The sequence below is a fragment of the Aegilops tauschii genome, chromosome 5 (genome assembly GCF_002575655.3).
Source record: "Aegilops tauschii subsp. strangulata cultivar AL8/78 chromosome 5, Aet v6.0, whole genome shotgun sequence".
Taxonomy (NCBI): domain Eukaryota; kingdom Viridiplantae; phylum Streptophyta; class Magnoliopsida; order Poales; family Poaceae; genus Aegilops; species Aegilops tauschii.
The window spans coordinates 461,008,704-461,034,516 of NC_053039.3; the positions used below are offsets into that span (position 1 = coordinate 461,008,704).

General features: G+C 43.0%; 2 protein-coding genes across 2 annotated transcripts; one reads left to right on the forward strand and one right to left on the reverse strand.

Moving 5' to 3' along the window:
• Positions 1-1,675: 1,675 nt before the first annotated feature.
• LOC109782646 (rust resistance kinase Lr10) lies at positions 1,676-5,244 on the reverse strand. The gene is made up of 3 exons (XM_020341270.4): positions 4,449-5,244; positions 3,016-3,039; positions 1,676-2,916 (listed from the first exon to the last, which is right to left on the reverse strand). The coding sequence occupies exons 1-3, from the start codon at positions 5,242-5,244 to the stop codon at positions 1,868-1,870; spliced, it is 1,869 nt and encodes a 622-aa protein (XP_020196859.1). The 3' UTR covers positions 1,676-1,867.
• A 520-nt stretch (positions 5,245-5,764) lies between these two features.
• LOC109782645 (LEAF RUST 10 DISEASE-RESISTANCE LOCUS RECEPTOR-LIKE PROTEIN KINASE-like 2.5) lies at positions 5,765-8,784 on the forward strand. Its single transcript, XM_020341268.4, has 3 exons — positions 5,765-6,548; positions 6,654-6,823; positions 6,899-8,784. Exons 1-3 carry the CDS (start codon positions 5,767-5,769, stop codon positions 8,002-8,004), a joined length of 2,058 nt encoding a protein of 685 aa, XP_020196857.1. The 5' UTR covers positions 5,765-5,766; the 3' UTR covers positions 8,005-8,784.
• Positions 8,785-25,813: the final 17,029 nt, after the last annotated feature.

Here is a 25,813-nt window from a genome sequence, read left to right on the forward strand (position 1 = left end):
GTCCTGCCTAGCCTGCTACAGCCCGGGTTCCCGGAGTCCTGTTAGCCCAGTGCTACAGCCCGGATTCGCACGCTGCTGACCGACATGTTCGATATTGATTCATGTATGCCTGTCCCCATACGTTAGTGCCGCTTTGGGTTCACGACTAGCCATGTCGGCCCGGGTTCTCTGTCATATGGATGCTAGCGACATTGTCATATACGCGAGCCAAAAGGCGCAAAACGGTCCCGGGCCATGGTAAGGCGACACCCGTGGGAGTACCGTGCGTGAGGCCGCAAAGTGATATGAGGTGTTACAGGCTAGATCGGTGTGACTTGGAATCGGGGTCCCGACATTAAAAATTTACACACATTTAAAAAAATGTACATAGCATTTCGGAAAAATATAAAATATAAAATTTTCATGTAATTAAAAAATGTTTTGTACCATGACGATATTTTTTGAGCACAGAAGTTGTATCATCATCAATCGCGGATGGAGTCGGGCCGGAAAAAAAACGCAGCCGAGGTCCATTCGTGCCGACCAGATTTATTATACAGATCGCGTGGGCCGAAAACGAAATGTGCCGTGCTTCTCTTCTCCCTCCCACGTCCCCGGCGGAACACGACGGCCGTCGCGGCCGGGGAGAATCAGGCGAGCGGCGGCGGCAGCTGCGGGCGTCGTTGGGCGGTCCTAGGAGATGTGGACGTCCGCCGAGATCCCGAAGACGCCTCCATCCCTCGCGGCCCTCCTGGTCGCACTTGGCGTCGACGCCACGCGCCTCCATCGGTTCGGGAATGGCAGCTACTCGAGGGAGAAGATGGTTGAAGAAGAGTATGGGTCAGGGCCGACCTCGTCCGCCGGAGGCGCTGCTGCTGCGTCCTGCGTCGCGTTCTTCTTCTAGAGGGCTGCTTCACTACGCACATGGAGGCTGTGGGCGGAAGGTGCTCGAGGAAATGCCTCTTGCAAATCCTCGCCCTCGGCGCTACCATCCCCTGAGTAATGGCAGCAGAAATGGTTGACGTAACTTCTTCCTGTGGATTTCCATGGTCTGGTGCTGGGTTTTCGTCTGTTGCTGTCAGACGATGCATTAAGCATGAGTGTTTGGCCTGGATTATAAGCAACTCAAACATCAAACTATCCCGAGCTGGTCATGCCAATCGTTAACGCGCCTGCAGCAGCCATCACCACCATTGATGTGGCGGCCACCGACTTGATCTGCATCCCCAGGTCAGTGGCTTTTCTTGGAATTTTCATTTCTTGGCAATCCAACTCTTGGGCTCAGCATATTGTAGAATTTGAGTTAGTCAGGTTTCTTGAGAATCTTTGGGCCTGAAGTTTTAGCTAAGTTGCTTCTCCGCAAGTCCAATGGTTGCAATTTTTGTGCAGAGGAAATTCAATATTTGCTAGAGGCATCTGGTTGTTTTTCATTCCTGAAACCTGATCAATGTATCACAAGATTGTTAATGCTCCCCCTCTCAACATTCAGCCAAATTCCCATACAAGGATTGGAGAATGCTGTGAACTTGGGCAAGGACTGCACGGCCACACCATGTCAAGGGGGGGAGATAAACCACATGGATCACAGTTTGGTAAGAAACCCCAACACTCTCAAATTTCAATATCTCTTATACCTTCCTAATACCACATTGCAACACTCTGTATGCTCTAATAATAATGCAACAACAACTAATGATAATAATAATAGGAACTGTAATAGTAATAATAATGATAACAAGACATGGTTACCAGCAGTAATAACAACAACAATCCATGGTTACAGCAGGAAATCTATTTCACTTTAAAATCAAATGTAGTTTATACTTTATACTAACTCGGGTGATAGCATTATGTCCTCTAGTTCTCCTTTAGGATGGCTTTTGGATGATCAGACAAATGGCTTAGGGGGCATTTGAAGATCCTGTAGTCTGCCTTCCAACATGTTTACTACCTTTGACATTGTGGGCCGATTATTTGGGTTCCACTGAATGCACCATAGTGCCACAATGGCGAGTTGTCGCACCATTTCTTTCCCTTCTTGTCCCATTTCCCTAGTAAGTACCAAGTCCCTCCCATTGAATATTATCTCGTATATCCACTCTGGAAAATAAACCTCATTTTGGTTCTCAATCATTGGGTCCAAGTTTCTCCTCCCACTCACCATTTCTAACACAAGCATGCCAAAACTATAAATATCTGACTTACAGGATATCGCACCAAAGTTCCGAGAATATAGTTCTGGTGCAATATAGCCGATTGTCCCTCTTGCTGCAGTTAAGGTAACAATACTTTTATCCCTTGCATACATTTTAGCTAGCCCAAAGTCTGAAATCTTTGGATTGAAGCTGTAGTCCAGCAGGATGTTGTGAGGCTTGATATCAAAGTGGAGGATACGCTGGCTGCACCCTTGATGCAGGTACTCGATTCCTCGGGCAATGCCTAAGGCAATATCCAACATCTTGTCTGGTACTAGGAATTCGTGTGAACTACTAGAGTCACATGCGAATATATAGTTCTCCAATGATCCGTTAGGCATGAATTCATAAATAAGAGCACGTCGTGTTCCTTCTGAGCAAAAGCCCAGAAGACGGACCACGTTGGCATGATGGATTCTCCCAATAGTTGCTATTTCACTGATGAATTCGTCCCCCTCTCCATTTAAATCTTCTAGCATCTTGACTGCTACAGGCACTCCGTTTGGCAGTTCTCCTCTGTATACACTGCCAAATCCCCCCTGCCCTACTTTGTCTTTAAACCGTCTTGCTATCTGCTTAATGTCAGAGAATGTGTATCTTGTGGGTTTCAGTGTTCCATAAGTCTTGAGAAACATTTCAACCTTCAAATGTACCTCTTCATCATATTTTGACTTCAGGGAACGATAGAACACAGTAGCCACCACTAATAAAATAACTAGAAATATCGCCATAGATGATGTCACTGGAATAAAGACAACCAAGGAAATTAGTGATCGCTATTAAGATGAAAAACTTTCGCTTTGTGGCTCTAGGGTTTTATTTTTGTTTATTGCATTAGTACCTGCAATGATTTTGACACGCGAACCTGCAAGTAGGAAAGACGAAAATTAGATGTCACTGATGGTTTGGTAAATCAATGGGAAATTCTCTCTGCTTAAAATAGTTCGAACTGGATTATTACCATGGTATATGGCACTAATGTGGATACAAGGGTGCCATAGTTATTTTTCACGAATAACAATATGGTGATTATACGTATATATCTATTCATTAAAAAAATACCAAATGCTTCCGACTTTCCTTAGAAAGTAAACAGACAAATTTTTTGTTATTGTTAGGCATGAAACAACAGCAGACAAAAGTACCAAATGCTTGAGGCAAAATTGCACTATACTAAACCAAGCTTTGTGTGAAAAAATAAATATGCAACTCCTCCAAGCAGACACAATGGCTAATGGTGGAGAAAGCATGAAGAGTTCATGGGCAAGCATCACAATAGCAGTGGAGAGCTATGCAGATAAGATTTAACTTCCTTGTTTCTTGGGTGGGGATTCCGCCCTTGCACGCTGTCGCGCAGTCTATGTTTCTGGTGGTGGGAATGCATGATGGCGGCTGAAGTTTGGTCAGCGCAGGGCTAGCAGAATAGGTGTATAACACTCTGACATGCAGCCCTGTCCCATCAGATCAAGCCGGTTTTAGTCGTACCTTATCCAGTTTGCAAATTAAAATAGGCCCCATGGCCCGCTTTGCCAGACCAGAAAAATGGTGGAAACTGCAAGAACTGTAACAATACATGGTCCAGTTGGTGGATTAGCGTAAGTATAGGCTTTGGTTTAGTATAGTTCAGTTCAGGCCATTTTACTTTTCTGAGCTATTTTTTCTTTTGTTTGTAACTGGTCATTATACATTTGACGCCATTTTGGCATGCTCTTCTAATACAAAAGACACGCTTGTTTGGGGTGCTCTAGAAAATAAGTAAATTATGTTACAGACCTCAATCTTCACATGCAGAGATCAAATTTCAATAAATATAATAGAAGTCAGTTAAAAGCTTGGTTTTTATAGCTCTGGATAACACGTTTGAGTTTTTTACTTTTTAGAATTGTAGATTAACTAAACAAGAAATTCCCAAGTAAATGCATAACTTGTTCATAAAATATCTACATTGTACCGATTAGCAGATCCAGCAAGTTTGGAAACTCAAACATGGAAAACTCTCCTGCTAACAGTTCTTGTTATTATTAGGCATGAAACAACAGCATCACAAGATTGCATCTGGTGCTGGGGCGGAGCCAAATTTTATATCATTAACTGCATTATTAAGTAAGTATGAAACAATCCAAGCAACCTAGTTTATAAATAACACATTAAAATAATAAAACCTTAAAAACGTGTTTCCTAAACTAGAATCCAAGCAGCTCCAAATAGAACTAGAGTGTGGTTCTTTAGAATGAAGTTATTGTGGGGAGTTCTGCCTGAAGAAAGAAACAATACCATGACGCTGGCAAAATACTAGCCTCCTCTGTGAGCTGAATCCACAGTGTCTCCCTTCTTGTTCACATTGTATGCAAACGTCGGTAATGTCACGAACTGACCAAGCAAGTGTAGTCTCAGAAAAGTTAATGATTCTGGTTGCCCTCTCGTTGAAGGTCAAGTCCTCATAATACTCGTCATCCTTGTTATATGCGCGGGGTATACGGATGCGATGAGCAGCCACCTTGCAGTCTAATGGAAGAACATAGACGGATATTTGAGCAGCCACCAAATATGATAGACTGCACACATCACTGAGACAAGAGATCGGGCCAACAAAATTATAAGCTTCAGCACTTGGTGTGAACTCTCTTGAACAACATAGTAAGCTTGCATGTTCATCAACATATGGTGTCTTATCCTCTGAATTGGACAGTGAACCAACACTGGTGTTGCGATAATCAGTTGATAGACTGGTTGAGATGATCTTCTGAATTGGGCAGTGAGACAAGGACTCTACAAGCGGGATGACCTTCATGGTGCCATGCTTGTAATTTATTGCAGTCACTTTGCACGAGCCCATGATCGGGTGACTCATGATAGTATCTTCTCCAGAGCACGATAAATACATACCAGGTGCGCCGCATGATGCATCCTTGGATTCAAGCCGGAGTGGGAAGCGGATCACAGGCCCATCTTTGCTGCACTTTGACGGTGGACAACTTTTGAAGAAGTCTTGATCTTCCCATGCTGTGACCACATGGTTCCCATCATTAAGAAGTGAGAGCAGCAGAACCGCAATAAGAAATTTGCTCATGCTTCTTCAATGTAATGAAGATGGAGACGAAAGCAAGCAGAGAGTGGTGAGTATTAAACAAGGGTTGCTCATCCATTCCTTAGCCTTGCATGTCAATAATCTCTTGTTTGTCAAGATATTTGTGTGGCAGAGATTTTGAATGAAACTTCCTGCCATGTAGCGTTGTGGGTTAGGTGGAACTTTGACTGAAGACTTTTATGTGGACATGGTGTTTCTCCAAGTTGTATAATAGTTATTGTCACCTATAGTATGTCCCAATCACTACTACTGAGCAAGTAGATGACAAAATCAGCAATCCTTGATGGAGAAGTCCAAGTCTCGCGTTACTGGTCTTTGTATGTCCCGATCCATCGCTGTCATACAAGTATGACTGAAGACTGGAATACTGGGTGGCGTCAAACTTTGACAGTCAAAGATTCCATCCAACATGATATTATTGAGCTAGCCTCATGACAGTGGGCCTCTTCAGAACTCCAATATCAACTCCATTGTTGGAGCAGTTCATGCATATGTGAAGCTGTCATGGTGAACCTGGGTACCGCTCTTCTCTGTCTTAGCCCGCAAGCCTTTATCATCTATTCTCTGCTTGCTGTTGTAGGGAATACTGAAGCAGCAGGTGCTTGGGTCCAACAAGGTTGCCCACCGTTCTCTTGTGGGCATCTGCAGGGCATTCAGTACCCATTCCGTCAGAAAGGGGATCCATCAGAGTGCGGTGTTCAATCATATGAGATTATTTGTAGTGATGCCAGAGCCATAATTCACATCAACACAGGAAGATACTATGTGACCAACATCTTCTATAATAATTCCACTTTCTGGGCAGTTGACGCTAATGCGGGCAATAGCAGTTGCCCCGTTCCTCGATGGGATCAGCTCCCCTATTCATCCAGTGGAGTGAGTGGTTCAGATGGAAACATCGAATTGGCCACTGTCAAAGATGCTATGTGGGTTCTGTTTGTTAACTGCTCCAAGGTAATAAACAGTCCCACCACTAGTTATGCGGGTTGGTATGGCTACCCTCCTGTTACCTGCCACAGTGCCAAGAATTCATTTGTTTATGCCGTGCGCCTGAATCTCGAATTAGGCCAGTTGTCTGATACGGTTGAAAGTGTTCCGCCTTCCTGTGGATACTTGGGCATCATACCTGCTGGTGATTCGAGGCAGAGTTATATACTATCTAGTGATGACGATGTTGTAGATGTCAGGGCAATTGCAAGGTTTGGATTTGCTGTTCGATTCCCTTTCACAGCTGGGCAATGGAAATTGTCAAAGATTATCACCACATGCCTGGCAGATTCAATTCGGTTAGTCAGCAAAGGATACTTTTTTAATCCAAATCTCGTGATCTTACCTTTAGATGCAATTCTTTCTACTTCACGAACTTTGTGTTCTTTGGCATGATCTTGCAGTCATTTCAAGGCCCAATTTAATGGTGCAAGCATCTGGGGCAAGGGTAGCTCTGTCATTTGGAGTGAGATGTATTTCTTAAGATGTGTATACGGCAACTCCGGTCGACCTGAATTGTATTGGCCTATACTAGGCCTACTATCAGCAATAGAGATTGTGAAGTACATTATTGGTAATGGATAATTACCTATTCTTAATCTCCATTTGTTGCAAACTTGTTTTGATCCATTCTTACTTGTTTATGCAGTACTTGCAATACTGCTGAGGTTTGTGCTGGCACCATTAGCAGTATGGATTTTCCTCGCTCATAGATACTGGAAAACACGGATAACAATCGATGCTGTTGAGAAGTTTCTCCAAATGCAGGAGACAGTGGGACCAATGAGATTTGCATACACAGATATCGTTGCAATCACAAGCCACTTTGGACACAAGCTGGGCCAAGGGGGCTACGGTTCTGTGTACAGAGGCATGCTCCCTGGTGATGTCAATCTAGCCGTCAAGATTCTGTGCAGATCCATGTGCAATGGAGAAGATTTCATCAGCGAGGTCTCCACCATCGGCCGGATCCATCATGTGAATGTTGTGCGTCTTGTGGGATATTGTTCAGAGGAACCAAGGAGGGCACTTGTGTATGAATACATGCCCAAGGGGTCTCTTGATAAGTACATTTTCTCAGGCAAGAAGCGTTTCTCATGGGACAAGCTCAGTGAGATAGGTTTAGGCATTGCCAGAGGGATCGACTACCTACACCGGGGTTGTGACATGCAGATACTACACTTTGACATCAAGCCCCATAACATCCTCCTAGACAGTAATTTCGTCCCAAAAGTGGCTGACTTTGGTCTGGCCAAATTGTATCCAAGGGACAACAGCTTTGTGCCTCTGAGCGCCGCAAGGGGAACCATAGGGTATATCGCTCCGGAGATGATATCTCGGAGCTTTGGTGTGGTATCCAGCAAATCTGATGTCTACAGCTTTGGAATGCTGCTTCTTGAGATGGTTGGAGGGCGAAGGAACGCGGCCCCAGATCAGAATTCGAGCCTGGAGTACTACCCGTCATGGGTGTACGACCGACTAACCGAGGGAAGAGAGCTGGGCCAGACATCTGCTGCTGCGGCTGCTGACATGCATGTGCTGGAGAGGAAGTTGTGCCTTGTTGCCATGTGGTGCATCCAGATGAAGTCCCAGGATCGGCCAACGATGAGGGAGGTGGTAAGGATGCTGGATGGCAGTGTCGATGACCTGCAAATTCCTCCGAGACCCTTCTTCTGTGACGAGGAGCACAGCCGTGTAGGGGATTCTCACCATTTCTACTCCGAGCTGACCTCAGTCTCGGAAGAGGATGAGTGAAACTGATCTCAATAAATAAAATGTGTGCGCGCGCGTGATTTAACAGATTGGGCGATGCACTCGCTGGCTGTCTAGCTTGTGAAAAGCTATATTATGCTTTCGTACTTGTAGTGCGTGTAAATGCTGGAACGCCATAAGATTCTTTTCTCTTTTACACTTGTCTGATTTAGGCTCTTCTGATTTAGGCGACATGTTCAACAGTTAGGTGTGGCTGAGATGCGTATGTTGAGATGGATGTGTGGCCACACGAGGAAGGATCGAGTCCGGAATGATGATATACGAGATAGAGTTGGGGTAGCACCGATTGAAAAGAAGCTTGTCCAACATCGTCTGAGATGGTTTGGGCATATTCAGCGCAGGCCTCCAGAAGCTCCAGTGCATAGCGGACGGCTAAAGCGTGCGGAGAATGTCAAGAGAGGGCGGGGTAGACCGAATTTGACATGGGAGGAGTCCGTTAAGAGAGACCTGAAGGATTGGTGTATCACCAAAGAGCTAGCTATGGACAGGGGCGGGTGGAAGCTTGCTATCCATGTGCCAGAGCCATGAGTTGGTTGCGAGATCTTATGGGTTTCACCTCTAGCCTACCCCAACTTGTTTGGGACTAAAGGCTTTGTTGTTGTTGTTGTTGTTGTTGTTGTATGCTTCTTAGTATATGGCCGATACATTTCACGTGCCATGATAATTGTCATCCGATAAAGCGGCCACATCAGGGCTGGAGTGTATGCTCTCTACTTCTGTAGGGCAACTTATGTTTTTTCAGGTACCAGGTTGCATTTCTGATGATGATATATCAGCTCATTTGATTATCATGATCATTATGTGTTTTTAATAGTGATATACCAGCTCATTTGATGATCATGACTTCTCTGGATTTTCTTTTTGCGCCGCATAAGAGGCCCGTGCTCTTTCTGTTGAGAGTTCCTGTAAGAATTTAATGTTTGCCCGTTTGATTGCAAACTGATTACCATTCTGTGCATGTAGCACCATCTTACAATTTCCTTTTGCCACTGCTCGTCAAGGACGCCACCTTCGGGCTTATCTTATCTTGATTGTTGCACAGTAAACTGAAACACTTCGATATTATTAGTGGACATAATCGTGCAGCAGTTAGCGTTGAAGCAATATCACACTGATACTTTTTACTATCAAAATTTTAAGGAAAGCTATTGCTCCAAAGTAGCACACATGTATATTCCTTCATTCTGTCTGTTCGTTTCTCTATTCTGAATTTCCCTTTTTTCGTATATAAAGTTATAAACCAACTGAGTTGTTGGATCTGGTGTCCAACACCGACTGTTGTACAGGGTTAATTGTATTAGCATGGTGATCTTATTTGAGAATCTACAACTAGTCCCACCAAATAAACTTCCCTTCTTCGCTTGGTCAAGGGGATGATTTCTGAAAGTTATTATATTCTTCATTAAGGATTGTCGTGGTAATTTCTAGCATTCAAAATGAATATGACAAGTTGTTTGCAGTCTTAGAGTTGTTCATCTAAAAAAGAAGGTGAAGTAGCTTAGGTGCAAAATCTCTGGCAAATATTTTCTGTTGTTACCGAATATAGATTTTGCACGTGGTATGTGTTAATGTGCAATTGGTATAGCATGTTTTTGGGTGGTTGTTTTGGCTTAAGGTACAATTGGTATAGCATGTTGCCAAGGAATTGTATGGTATTGCGGTATGGTTGGTCATTGTAGTGCTATTTAATTACTCGTGCATGTAGCATCACATGGTGGCGGGAGTATAATTTTGCGAGCCTCTCTCGCATGTCTTTATAAGGAATATCATTCCGAAGCAAGTCTCGAGAGAAATGATAAATGATGGCACAATACTTCTTGTTTTCATTGTTAGAGTTGTGTCGAATATTATTGTACAAGGTAGGTTATAGTTGGACTTGCAGTAGTATTGTGTTTAGATAGGATATGGAGTCGTGTCCTAATAGGACACTAGTACCCTAGGCCTCTCATATATAGCGGGGCTAGACACACGATGTAACCTATGCGAACAATAGCACGGGCACGCGGGGGAGCCGGCGGCGGGTGCCAGCGCCCGGGCGGCCGGAGTGCGGTATTGTAGCGGTGTCATGGGGAGGAGCGCCCGTAGTCATGCCCCGGGGATGTAACCATATCGGTGAACCTCATTAACAAATGTCGGTGTCGTGCCTCGTGTGATTGCTTGGTCCTCGGTAAATCGACGGAGCGCCTCGAATTTATTCTAACAAGTGGTATCATGAGCAAGGTTACAATAAGGTCAAGGTTCGATTTGAGGTTGCCGAAGTTGATTTAGAGGTGATCACGAAAATATGAGATCAGTTTGTTCCGTGGTATGCGTGCGTTTGCTGGGATTGAGATGTGCGTTGCTATGGTCAGATGTGAGATTTGTTTGGTTAAAAAAAAGAGGACTTGCTAGGTCCAACGCGTGTGCACGGGAGTAGTTGGGATGGATCATTACGATCTGATTTTCTGCTGGGTGCACAGAGAAGTTCATATATCAAACATGGGCAAGATAATTTGCAGACAAGGGATTTGTCCGTTCAAGTTTGCATGGAAGTTTTGCTAGGTTGGTTTGATCGGATGGCTTGGAGCGTGTGGACAGGCAACGGAGCGCGCGGACAAGCGCGTCGTCAGGATCATGCAGACACAGGGCGTCGGGCAATGCACGGAGATGTGCGGGTGGACACGATGCAGGGTGGAGTATGGTTGCAGTCGAATAATTTCGGCTGGGTCGGACTGGACTGTCTGACGGATCGACAGTGATGTCGGTCAAAGCAGAAGACGGCGGTGATTTCAGCGATGACGACATAGGAGCGTGATGCTGATGGTGGCCGACTTCTGGGGCGTGGAAACACGTGGTGTAGGTCCGAGGGCTTGTGCGGCTTCGACAAGACTATGGTGCGGTGAAGTTGACGGGGCGCGTGGGTGGACTGATCATCTACCATGGAGTCATGTTGAAGGTGGAGCTGGAGTCTGATGGATGACTACACTCTGTGCTGATGGAGGGGCTACGGCGTAAGTTAACGGAGAGTCGCATCCTATTTCAGCGGGTAAAGCGAGAGACACGTGGATCGGACTGGGCACCAGTGGTCTGATGGAGGCGTGATACTCGGCATCTGTCGGTGATGATCGATGGTTCTCTATAGTGGGAGTTGAGGCAGTGGGGGCTAGCTACCTGCGAGACTCGACCAGGACAGCAGAGGCTCGACGCGGTGATAGCGGCGAGGCGTGTGGTAAGCACGGGACACAGCGACAGGCCAGGGCACCGGTGGTCAGATATGTTGTTAGACAAAGTGTGCAGGTGGTGCTGAAGCAGTGTTGACGAGTACCGGATTTAAGTTGGTGACTGGGTCTATCGGTGCCGGTTGATGGACAGGAGTTGACCATGAAGAATCTGAGAAAGTGGCGGAGAGTCTGAAATTGTCAAAGGCTGAGAGAGTACATGGCCGTATATTCTGTGGTGTTCGGTGCACATGGCAAAGTGCGGATGACAAGTACAGAAGGAGGCGGAGTGCTGTAGCTGTGGGACATGCTAGAGACTATCCCGGGAAAAAGGGTGAGACAACTGCGAATTTGACTCAGGGTGACACAAGGCGATGGTGAAATTCCTTCAAGTTTCAGACAGGCGGTCAAGGAAGAGTTCAGGTAACTCTTATGTGTGACACCCAATATATGAGTTGTTTACTTTCACGCAGGTCAGTGATCGGTGTGTGATGGCGTTGGACGGATACTCTGAAAGTTGGGAGCACCGAATAGAATAACAAGGAACTTAATATTGCTCGAGTATTGACTGTGGTCAAGAAAAGGAGGGACTACAAGTTGCAGGTGGAGTCACATGGAGGCTGGGAGTAGCAGCGGTGCTCATGGTGTATCTCAAGTCCAATGTACATGGAGGTTCGACGCATGGATGAATTCAAGGTGGTGAGGAATATTCGCCAAGGTGGAGTTTGTTAGAGTTGTATCGAATGTTATTGTACAAGGTAGGTTACAGTTGGACTTGTAGTAGTATTGTGTTTAGATAGGATATGGAGTCGTGTCCTAATAGAACACTAGTATCCTAGGCCTCTTATATATAGCGGGGCTAGACACACGATGTAACCTATGCCAACATAATAGCACGGGCACGCGGGGGAGCCGGCGGCGTGTGCCGGCGCCCGGGCGGCCGGAGTGCGGTATTGTAGCGGTGTCATGGGGAGGAGCGCCCATAGTCATGTCCCGGGGATGTAGCCATATCGGTGAACCTTGTTAACAAATATCGGTGTCGTGCCTCGTGTGATTGCTTGGTTCTCGGTAGATCGATGGAGCGCCTCGGATTTATTCTAACATGATTCATGGTAAGCGGTATGTGAACTATATGTAGGCTTGGGAGGTTTCCGGAATTTTTTTCAAGCAAGAAGCAGAAATCTTGGCTATTCATTTAGTTGAAATAAAAAAAGTATCTACAAACAAAGTGACATGTTTTTGACATGGACACGTCAAAACTCCCACAAACAACATGGTAAACTGCAAAGCCAAGGAGGCCATCTTAAGATAGGTGAAGAGAAGCTGAATAAGGTTGTGCCACAAATATATCACTTAAATGTAGTTTACATGGTTTTGATGTGTTCCACTCAAAAAAATAAATACATTGCAGCCTGTAAATGCTTGCATTATCTTTTCCTCTTCTTAGTGAATAGGCAGTGCTCTTGCGTTTTCCAAAAGAAGATTTGTAAATGCACTCAAACTGAACCTTCTAACCCACAAGTTCTAGTCATGTTCTCCAGGAAGGTGAAATCTCCCGCTCGGCATACCCCGCATCTGCAAGAGACAGTAAAATCCCTATTCTGATCAAACACAAGCATCTTGAGTTTTCTTCATGATGGAGTTTATCTTGATTACTTGAGTGATGTGACACAAGGGATCAAACTGAACAAGACAGCTTGTGGACCATGTACCTTTGTAACCTCCAATTTGCATATCTACTATTATAGATGTCACATAATCAAATTGTAGCTGCAGGTTTTAGAGTTGATGCATTTTTTATGCATTTGGTTTCTCGCTTATTCAATTTCAGTTAATCTAAATATTATTTATGTGTAACTATTTCAGTGAAGAACAATTTGTCAAAAATATTGTAACTTCGAGAGTCAGTAACCCACTCGGTTCCATGGGGGACTCCATACCCCCCCCCCCCCCCCCCCCCCCCCCGAGGAAAATTTTCCATTTATTACCTTGCACTAATACTTCACACAGTATTTCTGTACTTGTGTGTGTCCCAAAAATTTGTACTGAGTTGGTGTCAAAGGTGTTCATCCAAAAGTGAGTGGAGTGCTTAGTGCAAGGTGTTTTTTGTGCAAAATCTCTAGAAACATTGACCGTTACTATTCAGAAATTTTCTGTGAAGTCAATAACGGAATTTTCATCAATTTACAATGAACTATTTCAGCTATTTTCTCAATTGGTATAGCATGTGAACTGTATTAACGCACAGTTGGTATAACATGTGTTTTGGGAGTAGTATCTTGGCCTATCTTTCATGTCAGGAGTCAGGACAATATGACAATATATATCATGGCATTATGGCTGGTGTTGGTCACTAGTGCTATTACAATTATTCATTCATTATTTATCATTGCGGTAGAGGGTGAATAATTTAGTTGACCACTCACACTATGTCCATATAAAGAGATTTGTTCCGAAGCAAGATCCCAACTGAAATACCAAATATTGGCCACACAAACATAGTAAGCCCTTGTTTTCATGGGAAGTAGTTTGCAAATTGTAGGCTTGGGAGTTCAGCAATATGGTGAGTTTATTTGAAAATGTTTGAAACCATAATTCATGGTGCCTAAATGTATGTGTTTCCTAGCAATTATTAGCCGCACTATTCTTCTGTTGTTTCATGTTTACTTTATACTTGTAGTTTCTTCGCCTTCTGGTGTTTCATGTTTACTTTATACTTGTAGTTGCTTTGCTCTTCATGGAACTTTGCAACGCTTCACACGGGAGGACTTGGTCATCACTTTACTTGGTGTGCGAGCAGCAGGTTAGTAAGAACAGATCTCTTGTATGGGTGCTTAGTTAAATTCAAAGGGATGATCCGAACACTATGCTGCACCTAGAAGCTAGGCCAATCTTAGTATTTTCGTGCATTATTTGTCTTCCATGTCCTAATTAAGGTTGACTCAATGGCTGATCAACTTCTAATTTGGGGTTTGCAGTTACATGTTTTTCATGGAGCGAAACAACAAGATAAGAATCTTGGCTAGAACTTCATCATCGAACTCGTGTCATGGACAAATTTGAGTGGTGCTTGTGAAACTGGCAATATATGTGTGATACAGTTAGCTGCATTGATGTGTACTGTTATCAAAATAATTGTAGGAATAAGATCAAGGAATAGTGTGAAGAAATTTCATGAGTTTTATTTCCATATTTTCTTGCTGAATGAGTCTTCCCTTAGTCATGCCGGCATACAAGATATTCTATATGAAATGTGTTTAGTCATCCAGTTTAGCTGCTCTGGAGGCTGGCTCACTCTATTACTTTGCTCTTTCTAATATGAAGTATGCCCATACTTGAGAGGATCAATAAGGACGTAGTTGAAGGCTCGTCACGTAATCTTTTGGAGTCAATGGCTCGCTGGATTGCAAGATCCAACTGCTCTCATGTGAAAGGGAACCTTGTGTTGTTCTAGAAAGAATTTTTTATTATTAAGGCAATGAGATATTAAGACGTATAAAGGACGCCAAATGAATTTACTAGGAGCTCCAATAAACAAGTGTCGCACATAGAATTGCATGTCAATTTTTATTTCATTTATGAAAGTTACTAGTTAACATTGCATTTCTGCAGCTGTGTGTACATTGTGACTCAATTATATCTTCCTCAAGTATACTCCGTTTGTGATGAAACTGGGTCTGCCTTGTGGGCCCCACACAATGAGCTCAAATTGCTTTGGTCAGTGGTCGAGAGCCGCACTTCCGAGAGAAGCAGCATTTTATTTGTTAGTGGATATATGAAGGAAATATGCCCTAGAGGCAATAATAAAGTTGTTATTTTATGTTTCCTTATATCATGATAAATGTTTATTATCCATGCTAGAATTGTATTAACCGGAAATTTGATACATGTGTGGATATATAGACAAAACACCATGTCCCTAGTAAGCCTCTACTAGACTAGCTTGTTAATCAAAGATGGTTAAGTTTCCTAACCATAGACATGTGTTGTCATTTGATGAACGGGATCACATCATTAGGAGAATGATGTGATGGACATGACCCATCCGTTAGCTTAGCATATTGATCGTTCAGTTTTATTGCCATAGCTTTCTTCATGTCAAATACATATTGCTTTCTTCTTGTCAAATACATATTCCTTCGACTATGAGATTATGCAACTCTCGGGTACCGCAGGAATACCTTGTGTGCCATCAAACGTCACAACGTAACTGGGTGATTATAAAGATGTTCTATAGGTATCTCCGAAGGTGTTTGTTGGGTTGGCATAGATCGAGATTAGGATTTGTCACTCCGAGTATCGGAGAGGTATCTCTGGGCCCTCTCGGTAATGCACATCATAATAAGCCTTGCAAGCAGTGTGACTAATGAGTTAGTTGCAGGATGATGCATTACGGAACAAGTAAAGAGACTTGCCGGAACGAGATTGAACTAGGTATGAAGATACCGACGATCGAATCTCGGGCAAGTAACATACCGATGACAAAGGTAATAACGTATGTTGTCATTACGGTACGACCGATAAAGATCTTCGTAGAATATGTGGGAACCAATATGAGCATCCAGGTTTCGCTGTTGGTTATTGACCGGAGAGGTGTCTCGGTCATGTCTACATAGTTCTCGAACCCGTAGGGTCCGCACGCTTAACGTTCGATGATGATTTTGTATTATATGAGTTATGTGATTTGGTGATCGAATGTTGTTTGGAGTCCCGGATGAGATCACGGACATGACGAGGAGTCTCGAAATGGTCGAGAGGTAAAGATTCATATATAAGACGATAGTATTCGGGCAGCGGAAGTGTTCCGGGGGTGCCGGGTACGTATCGGGTCACCGGAAGGGGTTCCGGGCACCCCCCCGGCAAAGATATGGGCCTTATTGGGCCTAGGGCGGGACAGACCAGCCCCTTGTGGGATGGTGCGCCCCATATGGGCCGATCTAAGTGGAGAAAGGAAAAGGGGAGGAGGAAAGGAAATAGAGGGAATAGGATTCCCCCTTCCTTTCCCCTCTCCTTTCTTTCCTTCCCCCCTCCGGAGATAAGGAAAGGGGGAGGCCGAATTGGAGGAGGCCCCAAGTAGGATTCCTCCTATTTGGGGCGCCCCAAGGTTGCTCCCCTCCCTCTCCCACCTATATATACATGGGGAGGGGGCGCCTAGAAGACACACCAAAAATTGTTAGCCGTGTGCGGCGCCCCCTCCACAGTTTACACCTCCGGTCATATTCATGTAGTGCTTAGGCCATTAGTAAAAAAACGGCCTAATGTGAAGTACATTAGTACCAGTTTGTAACAAAACCGGCACTAATGTGTCCATTAGTGCCGGTTCGAACGGCTAGGCGGGCGGAGCTAATTAGTACCGGTTCATTGCAAACCTTTAGTACCGGTTCGTGGCACGAACCGGTAAAAAAGAGGATGTGGCACACCGTGGTCCGGCTGGGGCCCCACCAGCGCCTTTAGTACCGGTTCCTACCACAAACCGGTACTAGAGGTTTGTAGTTGCAGCTGTTTTTTAGTCCCACCTCGCTCGGCTAACAGGGTTTTTACCACCTTAAATATGTTACTTCTCAAACTATCACAAGCACTTGGTCTTCATTGAACTCTGTGTGTAGAATTTGTGGCCGCAATATGAGTCTTCACCGGTTTCTAAACCGTTGAGGACTCATATTGACAATTGAGATTGTACACAAAAAGATCATTGATGATCATTATTTTTGATGTATATTTTTACATGTTTACACCCTCACTCTGTCCTCTCAAACTCCGGAGTTTTTTTGCGTTCAGCAGATGCCATTCAAAGCCACGTCATCAAGTTTCAACCCTTTCTGACATAATTTGCTTTTTTAATGCATTTACTGATTTGTTTTGAACTAAATGGCCCTGAAATTGAAAAGCACTACAAATGAACTCTGAAAAGGTTGAAACTTGGCACGGTACCATCATTTCACCCGCATAGCATGTGCAAAAAAGTAGAGAGGGTCACGGCAAAAACTTGATGCACTTCGTGTACAAACTGGACAATCTCTTTCGAAGTATCAGTGTTTCGTACGAAAACTCATCTGTTACACCGGCAATTCAAAATTTTAATAACTTATTACAACTCCGGACTTTTTTTGCGTTCAGCAGGCGCCATTCAAAGCCACGTCATCAAGTTTCAACCCTTTCTGACATAATTTGCTATTTTTAATGCATTTTCTGATTTGTTTTGAGCTAAATGGCCCAGAAATTGAAAAGCACTACAAATGAACTCTGAAAAGGTTGAAACTTGGCATGGTATCATCATTTCACCCGCATAACATATGCAAAAAAGTAGAGAGGGTCACAGCAAAAACTTGATGCACTTCGTATACAAACTGGACAATCTCTTTCGAAGTATCAGGGTTTCGGACGAAAACTCATCTGTTACACCTGCAATTCAAAATTTTAATAACTTATTACAACTCCGGACTTTTTTTGCGTTCAGCAGGCGCCATTCAAAGCCACGTCATCAAGTTTCAACCCTTTCTGACATAATTTGCTATTTTTAATGCATTTACTGATTTGTTTTGAGCTAAATGACCCTGAAATTGAAAAGCACTACAAATGAACTCTGAAAAGGTTGAAACTTGGCATGGTATCATCATTTCACCCGCATAGCATGTGAAAAAAAGTAGAGAGGGTCACGGCAAAAACTTGATGCATGATACGTCTCCGTCGTATCTACTTTTCCAAACAGTTTTGCCCTTGTTTCGACTCTAACTTGCATGATTTTAATGGAACTAACCCGGTCTGATTGGCTGTTTTCAGCAGAATTGCCATGGTGTTATTTTTGTGCAGAAATAAAAGTTCTCGGAATAACCTAAAATTCAACGGAGATTATTTTTGGAATTAATAAAAAATACTAGCGAAAGAATCAAGGCCAGGGGGCCCACACCCTGTCCACGAGGGTGGGAGGCGCGCCTGGCCCCCTGGGCGCGCCCCCTGCCTCGTGGCCCCCCTGGAGCTCCACCGACCTCAACTCCAACTCTATATATTCACGTTCGGGGAGAAAAAAAATCAAAGAGAAAGATTCATCGCTTTTACGATACGGAGCCGCCGCCAAGCCCTAATCTCTCTCAGGAGGGCTGATCTGGAGTCCGTTCGGGGCTCCGGATAGGGGAATCCGTCGCCATCGTCATCATCAACCATCCTCCATCACCAATTTCATGATGCTCACCGGCGTGCGTGAGTAATTCCATTGTAGGCTTGCTGGACGGTGATGGGTTGGATGAGATTTATCATGCAATCGAGTTAGTTTTGTTAGGGTTTGATCCCTAGTATCCACTATGTTCTGAGATTGATGTTGCTATGACTTTGCTATGCTTAATGCTTGTCACTAGGACCCGAGTGCCATGATTTCAGATCTGAACCTATTATGTTTTCATGAATATATGTGAGTTCTTGATCCTATCTTGCAAGTCATTAGTCACCTACTATGTGTTATGATCTGGCAACCCCGAAGTGACAATAATCGGGACCACTCCCGATGATGACCGTAGTTTGAGGAGTTCATGTGTTCACTATGTGTTAATGCTTTGGTCCGGTACTCTATTAAAAGGAGGCCTTAATATCCCTTAGTTTCCAATAGGACCCCCCCTGCCACGGGAGGGTAGGACAAAAGATGTCATGCAAGTTCTTTTCCATAAGCACGCATGACTATATTCGGAATACATGCCTATGTTACATTGATGAATTGGAGCTAGTTCCGTGTCATCCTATGTTATAACTGTTGCATGAATAATCGCATCCGGCATAATTCTCCATCACCGATCCAATGCCTACGAGCTTTTCACATATTGTTCTTTTCTTAGTTACTTTGCCGTTGCCACTGTTACAATTACTACAAAACTATCACTGTTACTTTTGCCACCGTTACCACTACTATCATATTACTTTGCTACTAAATACTTTGCTGCAGATATTAAAGTTATCCAGGTGTGGTTGAATTGACAACTCAACTGCTAATACTTGAGAATATTCTTTGGCTCCCCTTGTGTCGAATCAATAAATTTGGGTTGAATACTCTACCCTCGAAAACTGTTGCGATCCCCTATACTTGTGGGTTATCAAGACTATTTTCTGGCGCCGTTGCCGAGGAGTATAGCTCTACTCTTTGAGTCACTTGGGATTTATATCTGCCGATCACTATGAGGAACTTGAAAGATGAAAGAACTAAAATTTATCCCTCAACTACGAGGGGAGGTAAGGAACTGCCATCTAGTTCTGCACTTGATTCACCTTCTGTTTTGAGTAAGCTTGCGACACCTAAACCTGCTTCTGCTATTAATTCTGATATGTAGCATGTTATTGATGATGCCACTTCTGCTATGCATGATACTTATGATGAAACTACTTCTATGCTTGATACTACTGTGCCACTAGGTGAATTTCTTGATGAACAACTTGCTAGGGCTAGAGAGAATGAAATTATTGAAACTGATAATATTGATGAAAGTGATGATGAAGATTCTCCCCCTAGATATGAATTGCCTGTTGTGCCTGAGGGTTATGTTATGGATGAAGAAACTGCTAGAGACTTTCTTGCTTGCAATGATAGAAGTGATCTTAAGAAATTATTAGTTAAGCTTAAAGAAAAATCTCTGAATGCTAGAATGAAATATGATCCTGCTTATGCTACTTCGCCTATCTTTATTACTGATAAGGATTATGATTTCTCTGTTGATACTGAGATAATTATTTTGGTTGAATCTGATCCTTTTTATGGCTATGAATCTGAAACTGTTGTGGCACATCTTACTAAATTAAATGATATAGCCACCCTGTTCACTAATGATGAGAAAACTCGCTACTATTATATCCTTCAATTATTTCCATTCTCATTAAATGGTGATGCTAAGATATGGTTTAATTCTCTTGATCCTGGTTGTGTGCGTAGTCCCCAGGATATGATTTACTACTTCTCTGCTAAATATTTCCACGCTCATAAGAAACAAGCTGCTTTAAGAGAAATATATAATTTTGTGCAAATTGAAGAAGAGAGTCTCCCACAAGGTTGGGGGAGGCTTCTCCAATTACTTAATGCTTTGCCTGATCATCCTCTCAAGAAAAATGAAATACTTGATATCTTTTATAATGGACTAACCGATGCTTCCAGAGACCACCTGGATAGTTGTGCTGATTGTGTTTTCAGGGAAAGAACTGTTGATCAAGCTGAAATTCTATTGAATAATATGTTGACTAATGAAAATAATTGGACACTTCCTGAACCAACTCCTAAGCCTACTCCGAAGAAAAGGGGTATTCTATTTCTCAGTCCTGAAGATATGCAAGAGGCAAAGAAATCTATTAAAGAAAAAGGTATAAAAGCTGAAGATATTAATATTTTACCTCCTGTTGAAGAAATACATGGTCTTAATTCTTCACCTATTGAAGAAACACACGGTCTTGATAACCCGACACAGGTAGTAAAGGTAAACTCTATCTATAGATATGATAAAGCTGAAATCCCTCCTGCTAAGTTTGCTAGCCAATGTCTGGATGAGTTTGATAACTTTATGGTTAAGCAAGAAGATTTTAATGCTTATTTTGGTAGACTACCGAAACACAATGCTTATATGATTGAAACACTTGGGTGATTATATGTCTAGAGTTAAAGGTGAACTTAAACTCATTAGTAAACATGCTTCTATGGTTACCACTCAAGTAGAACAAGTACTTAAAGCTCAGAATGATTTGCTCAATGAATTGAATAGTAAGAATAATGACTTTGCTGTTAGAGTTGTAACTAGAGGAGGTAAAGTGACTCAGGAACCTTTGTATCCTGAGGGACGCCCTAAGAGAATTGAGCAGGATACTTAGAGAAATAATGTTGATACACCTAGTCCTTCTAAAAATAAGAAAGAGAAAAATGATAGGACTTTGCACGCTTCTAGTGAACCTGTTGTTGACACACCTGAGAATCCCAATGATATTTCTATTTCTGATGCCGAAACATAATATGGTAATGAACATGAACCTAGTGATAATGTTAATGATGATGTTCATGTTGATGCTCTACCTAGCAATGACAATGATGTAGAAATTGAACCTGCAGTTGATCTTGATAACCGACAATCAAAGAATCAACGTTATGATAAGAGAGACTTTGTTGCTAGGAAGCACGGTAAAGAAAGAGAACCATGAGTTCAGAAATCCATGCCTTTTCCTCCCAAACCATCCAAGAAAAAGGATGATGAGGATTTTGAGCGCTTTGCTGATTAGACCTATCTTTTTGTGTATGCGTTTTACTGATATGCTTAAAATGAATCCTTATGCTAAGTATATGAAAGAAATTGTTAAAAATAAGAGAAAGATACCGGAAGCTGAAATTTCCACCATGCTTGCTAATTATACTTTTAAGGGTGGAATACCTAAGAAACTTGGAGATCCAGGGGTACCAACTATACCATGCTCCATAAAAGAAACTATGTTAGAACTGCTTTATGTGGTCTTGGAGCCGGTGTTAGTGTTATGCCTCTCTCTTTATATCGTAGACTTGATTTGAATAAGTTGACACCTACTGAAATATCTTTGCAAATGGCCGATAAATGAACTACTATACCTGTCGGTATTTGTGAGGATGTGCCGGTTGTAGTTGCAAACGTTACTATTTTAATGGACTTTGTTATTCTTGATATTCCCGAGGACGATAGTATGTCTATTATTCTTGGAAGACCCTTTTTGAATACTGCAGGGGCTGTTATTGATTGCAACAAAGGCAATGTCACTTTTCATGTTAATGGTAATGAGCATACGGTACACTTTCCGAGGAAACAACCTCAAGTCCACAGTATAAATTTTATTGGAAAAATTCCATCGATTATTATTGGAGGTTTTGAATTTCCTCTACCTACTGTCAAGAATAAATATGATATTCTTATTGTTGGGGATGTGCATATCCCCGTTGGGGTAACCTAGTGCTATTCGAAATTTCTCCGGTTTCATGCGATTCGGAATGAGTTTGTTAACAAGACTTGATCAACCTGGTTAGTGGATTCCTTTTGATAAGCATGAGATGGATGAAGTTAGAAAGCACAACTTTCTGTACCCTCCTTTTACTTTATGTTATTTAGGATAAATAAAGCAAAATAGTATTTTCGGTCAGTTTTCTGAATTATCCGTGAAATAAAAAATACCCTGAAATTAAAAGTTCTCCAAATGTCCCGAAAATGAAATATGATTTTTTCTAGAATATTTGAGAATATCTGGCACTGAGAACACATCAGGGGGAGCAAGCACCTGGCCACGAGGGTCCAGGGCGCGCCCCCTACCTCGTGGGTCCATGGTGGCTCCCCTCCACTTATTCCAGCCACTACACACTCCTTCTTCCTCCCAAAAAATCACCAACCAGCTCAAGCACGAGTTCTAGCTCATTTTGCTGCCATTTTCGATCTCCTAGCTCAAAGCTCCACTCACAAAACTGCTTTGGGGGATTGTTCTTCGGTATGTGACTCCTCCAATGGTCCAATTAGTTTTTGTTCTAGTGCTTTATTCATTGCAATTTTTTGCTGCCTAGGCGACCCTGTTCTTGAGCTTGCATGTCAAATTTATATGGTCCCAAGTAGTTCTAATGCATGATATAGTCTCTAGGCACTTGTGGAAGTAGTTACTATTAATTTTGTTCAGTTTGGTTCACTTTTATTTGAAGTTACTAAAAATTTCAGAAATTTTCAGAAAATGATGAAGAGATTTTTGAGGGGTTCTTTGAGCCGAAGCTCGAAGGATAAACAAATTGAAGAAGATGAGAGGCCCCAATATAATCTCCCTCGCACCGCGGAGGTTCGGCCGTGTGAATGGCCTTGTGATGATTTCTTGAGAGCAGCCGGGATTTATGATGATTTTTATGAGTTGGCTGAGAATGCAGGCCTCACCGACTTCCTCCGCGACCAACGCGAACAGTATCTCCTACTCACTAATATTTTTGTGAAAAAATTTCATTTCCATGCTAGGAGGTCACCACCTTCGGTGGATTTCTATTTATATGATGAGTATAAGGAGATGTCCCTCTATGAATTTTGTGAGGTATGCAAGTTGCCCTTTTCGGGCAGCGTAGAGGAACCACATAGTAACGAGGTGGAGGGGTTTATTGATACAATTGCTGTAGGGGAAACGAGGAAGGTTTCCGATGCAAGAATTACTAGCATACATTTTCCTGTTCTACGTTACTTTGCAATATTTGCTAGTAGATGCTTAATTGGTCGCGGAAACTGTGGCAACCTTAGTGCCCCTGATATTGTTATTTTGTGCCATTCCTTGTTCCGTGATGACACATTTAGTATGGGCGCTATTGTTGCAAAGCGGTTAAATCTTAACCGTACGAAGGGCCCCATCTTCGGAGGTATATTCGCTTCGCGCCTCGCTGCACGTTTTAACATACCTATTAGGCATTATGAGAAACAAGAAAAGTTGCCGCCTCCTGTTTTTCTAGACTATAAGAGTATGGTAGCACATGATTTTATCGTTAAAACTAAGGAAAAGATGCTTAAGTACAAGCTGATATTTGATAAAAATCACCCTGAGACTATTACTTTGCCTGCTCCTTCCTTGTTTGACTTATCTGCAGGCAAGTACCTTGTTCCGCCTACCGAAACCCCACACCAGTTACAGAGCCAGAGCTGGAACCACAATTTGATCCTTCACGACAGTCTGTTTACCGGTAGGATCCGGAGGAGATTGCCATCCAGTGGCAACCCGAGGCTCCTTCTCAGTACGACCCCAACTACAACTTTGGATATCCGCCAGGCCAGCCGTGGCAGTAGACCAACTTAGGCCAAAAGCCTAAGCTTGGGGGAGTACGTCACTACAGGAAAAAGCTATTTTGCCGTCTGCCACGGCGGACGGCAAAGGCTCGAAAGGCGGACGGCAAAGGCTCGAAAGGCGGACGACAAAGGCCTTTGCCGTCAGTTGCGGACGGCAAAAGGCTCCGGCAAAGTAGGCTACGGTAAACAGCTACTTTGCCGTCTGCTTCCTGGCGGCTGACGGCAAAGGCCCTTTGCCGTCTGCCGCGGACGACAAAGAGGGCGGACGGCAATAATTGCGCTGTCAGTCCGTTAAGTGGCTAATGGCAGGCCTTTGCCGTCCGCCGCGGACGGCAAAATTTCTATGGTCTTTGCCGTCCGCCGTATGATGTCATCTACACGTCACTAGATGGCAGGTTCTTTGCCGTCTGCCGCTGATGGCAAAGTGCAGGTTCTTTGCCGTCTGCCACTGACGGCAAAGTCTTTGCCGTCTGCCACTGTAGGCAAACTAACCAAATGGGTCAGCTCCCAGGAAGCACAGTTGGCTGCCACGTGGCTTCTTTGCCGTCCGCGGCAGACGGCAAAGAGCCCGTTGCCGTCGGTGGCAGACGGCAAAGAGCCTGCATATTGGCTCTTTTTTCTGTTTTTTATTAAATCCAACAATTTTCATCACAAATATATATGACATATATAGATATATTTCACAGCAAACATATAACATATATATGATATATATGACAACAATTTTCACAGCAAAGTGCAAACATATAAGATATCCATCCAACATGCAGAGTTCCATCATACATAGTTCCATCACATATGTTCCATCCAACTAGCAAGTTCCATCATACATAGCATAGTTCATCCAACTACCAAGATACATGCATAGTTCAACGATACAAAAGAAACAGAGAAAGGGATAATGAGCACTCCATCCATGCAAGCTTTCGTCAAGTGAATGAAATCTGCAAAATGAAAAATAAGAAAGTTAGAAATAGGTGACTAGAACAAGAAGAAGACTAGAACAAGAAGAGTATGTCATTTATGGGCTAACTTACGTGAAATGGATCATATATGAGCTAACTAAGTTGAAATGGGTCGTTTATGCGCTAACTAAGGTCAAATGGATCGTTTTTGAGGTAACTAAGGTGAAATGGATCGTTTTTTAGCTCACTTAGGTCAAATGGATCATTTATGAGCTAACTTAGTTGAAATGGATCGTTTTTGAGCTAACTTTGTTGAAATGGATCATTTTTGAGCTAATTTAGTTGAAATGGATATTTTTGAGCTAAGTTTGTTGAAATGGATCATTTATGAGCTAATTTAGTTGAAATGGATCTTTTTGAGCTAACTTAGGTGAAATGGATCATTTAAGAGCTAATTTAGGTGAAATGGATCGTTTTTTAGCTCACTTAGGTCAAATGGATCGTTTATGAGCTGAATTAGTTGAAATGGATCGTTTATGAGATAACCTAGGTAAGATGGGTCATTTTGGAGTTAACCTAGGTGAAATGGGCCATTTTAAAGCTAACATAGGTAAAATGGATCATTTAGGAGCTAATCGAGGTAAAATGGGTCATTTTTGAGCTAACTTGGATGAACTGCATCATTTATAAGCTAACCTAGGTAAAATGGGTCATTTTGGAGGAAAAGAAGCTAACTCTAGGTCATTATGGTAAGCATATTGGAGGAAATAAAGATAAGTCTAGGTCTTTATGCATTTGTTAAGCAAAACACTAGAGAAACTTACCGTGATCAGGGAGGTGTAGGAGCGGGGTGGCTAGTGCCGCTACCTGGAGAAGGATCGTGCGATGCGTTTCTGGAGTTAAGCTGCACCAAAGATCA

Excerpts from the sequence above, each read along its gene's own strand:
- LOC109782646 (XM_020341270.4), bottom strand. The coding sequence starts at position 5,244 with ATGAGCAAATTTCTTATTGCGGTTCTGCTGCTCTCACTTCTTAATGAT. Across the intron at positions 3,040-4,448 it reads AGTATTTTGCCAGCGTCATG|GTTCGCGTGTCAAAATCATT; the intron begins GTATTGTTTCTT and ends TCCTACTTGCAG. Across the intron at positions 2,917-3,015 it reads GCGTGTCAAAATCATTGCAG|TGACATCATCTATGGCGATA; the intron begins GTACTAATGCAA and ends TCTTTATTCCAG.
- LOC109782645 (XM_020341268.4), top strand. The coding sequence starts at position 5,767 with ATGGTGAACCTGGGTACCGCTCTTCTCTGTCTTAGCCCGCAAGCCTTT. Across the intron at positions 6,549-6,653 it reads TGCCTGGCAGATTCAATTCG|TCATTTCAAGGCCCAATTTA; the intron begins GTTAGTCAGCAA and ends ATGATCTTGCAG. Across the intron at positions 6,824-6,898 it reads GATTGTGAAGTACATTATTG|TACTTGCAATACTGCTGAGG; the intron begins GTAATGGATAAT and ends TTGTTTATGCAG.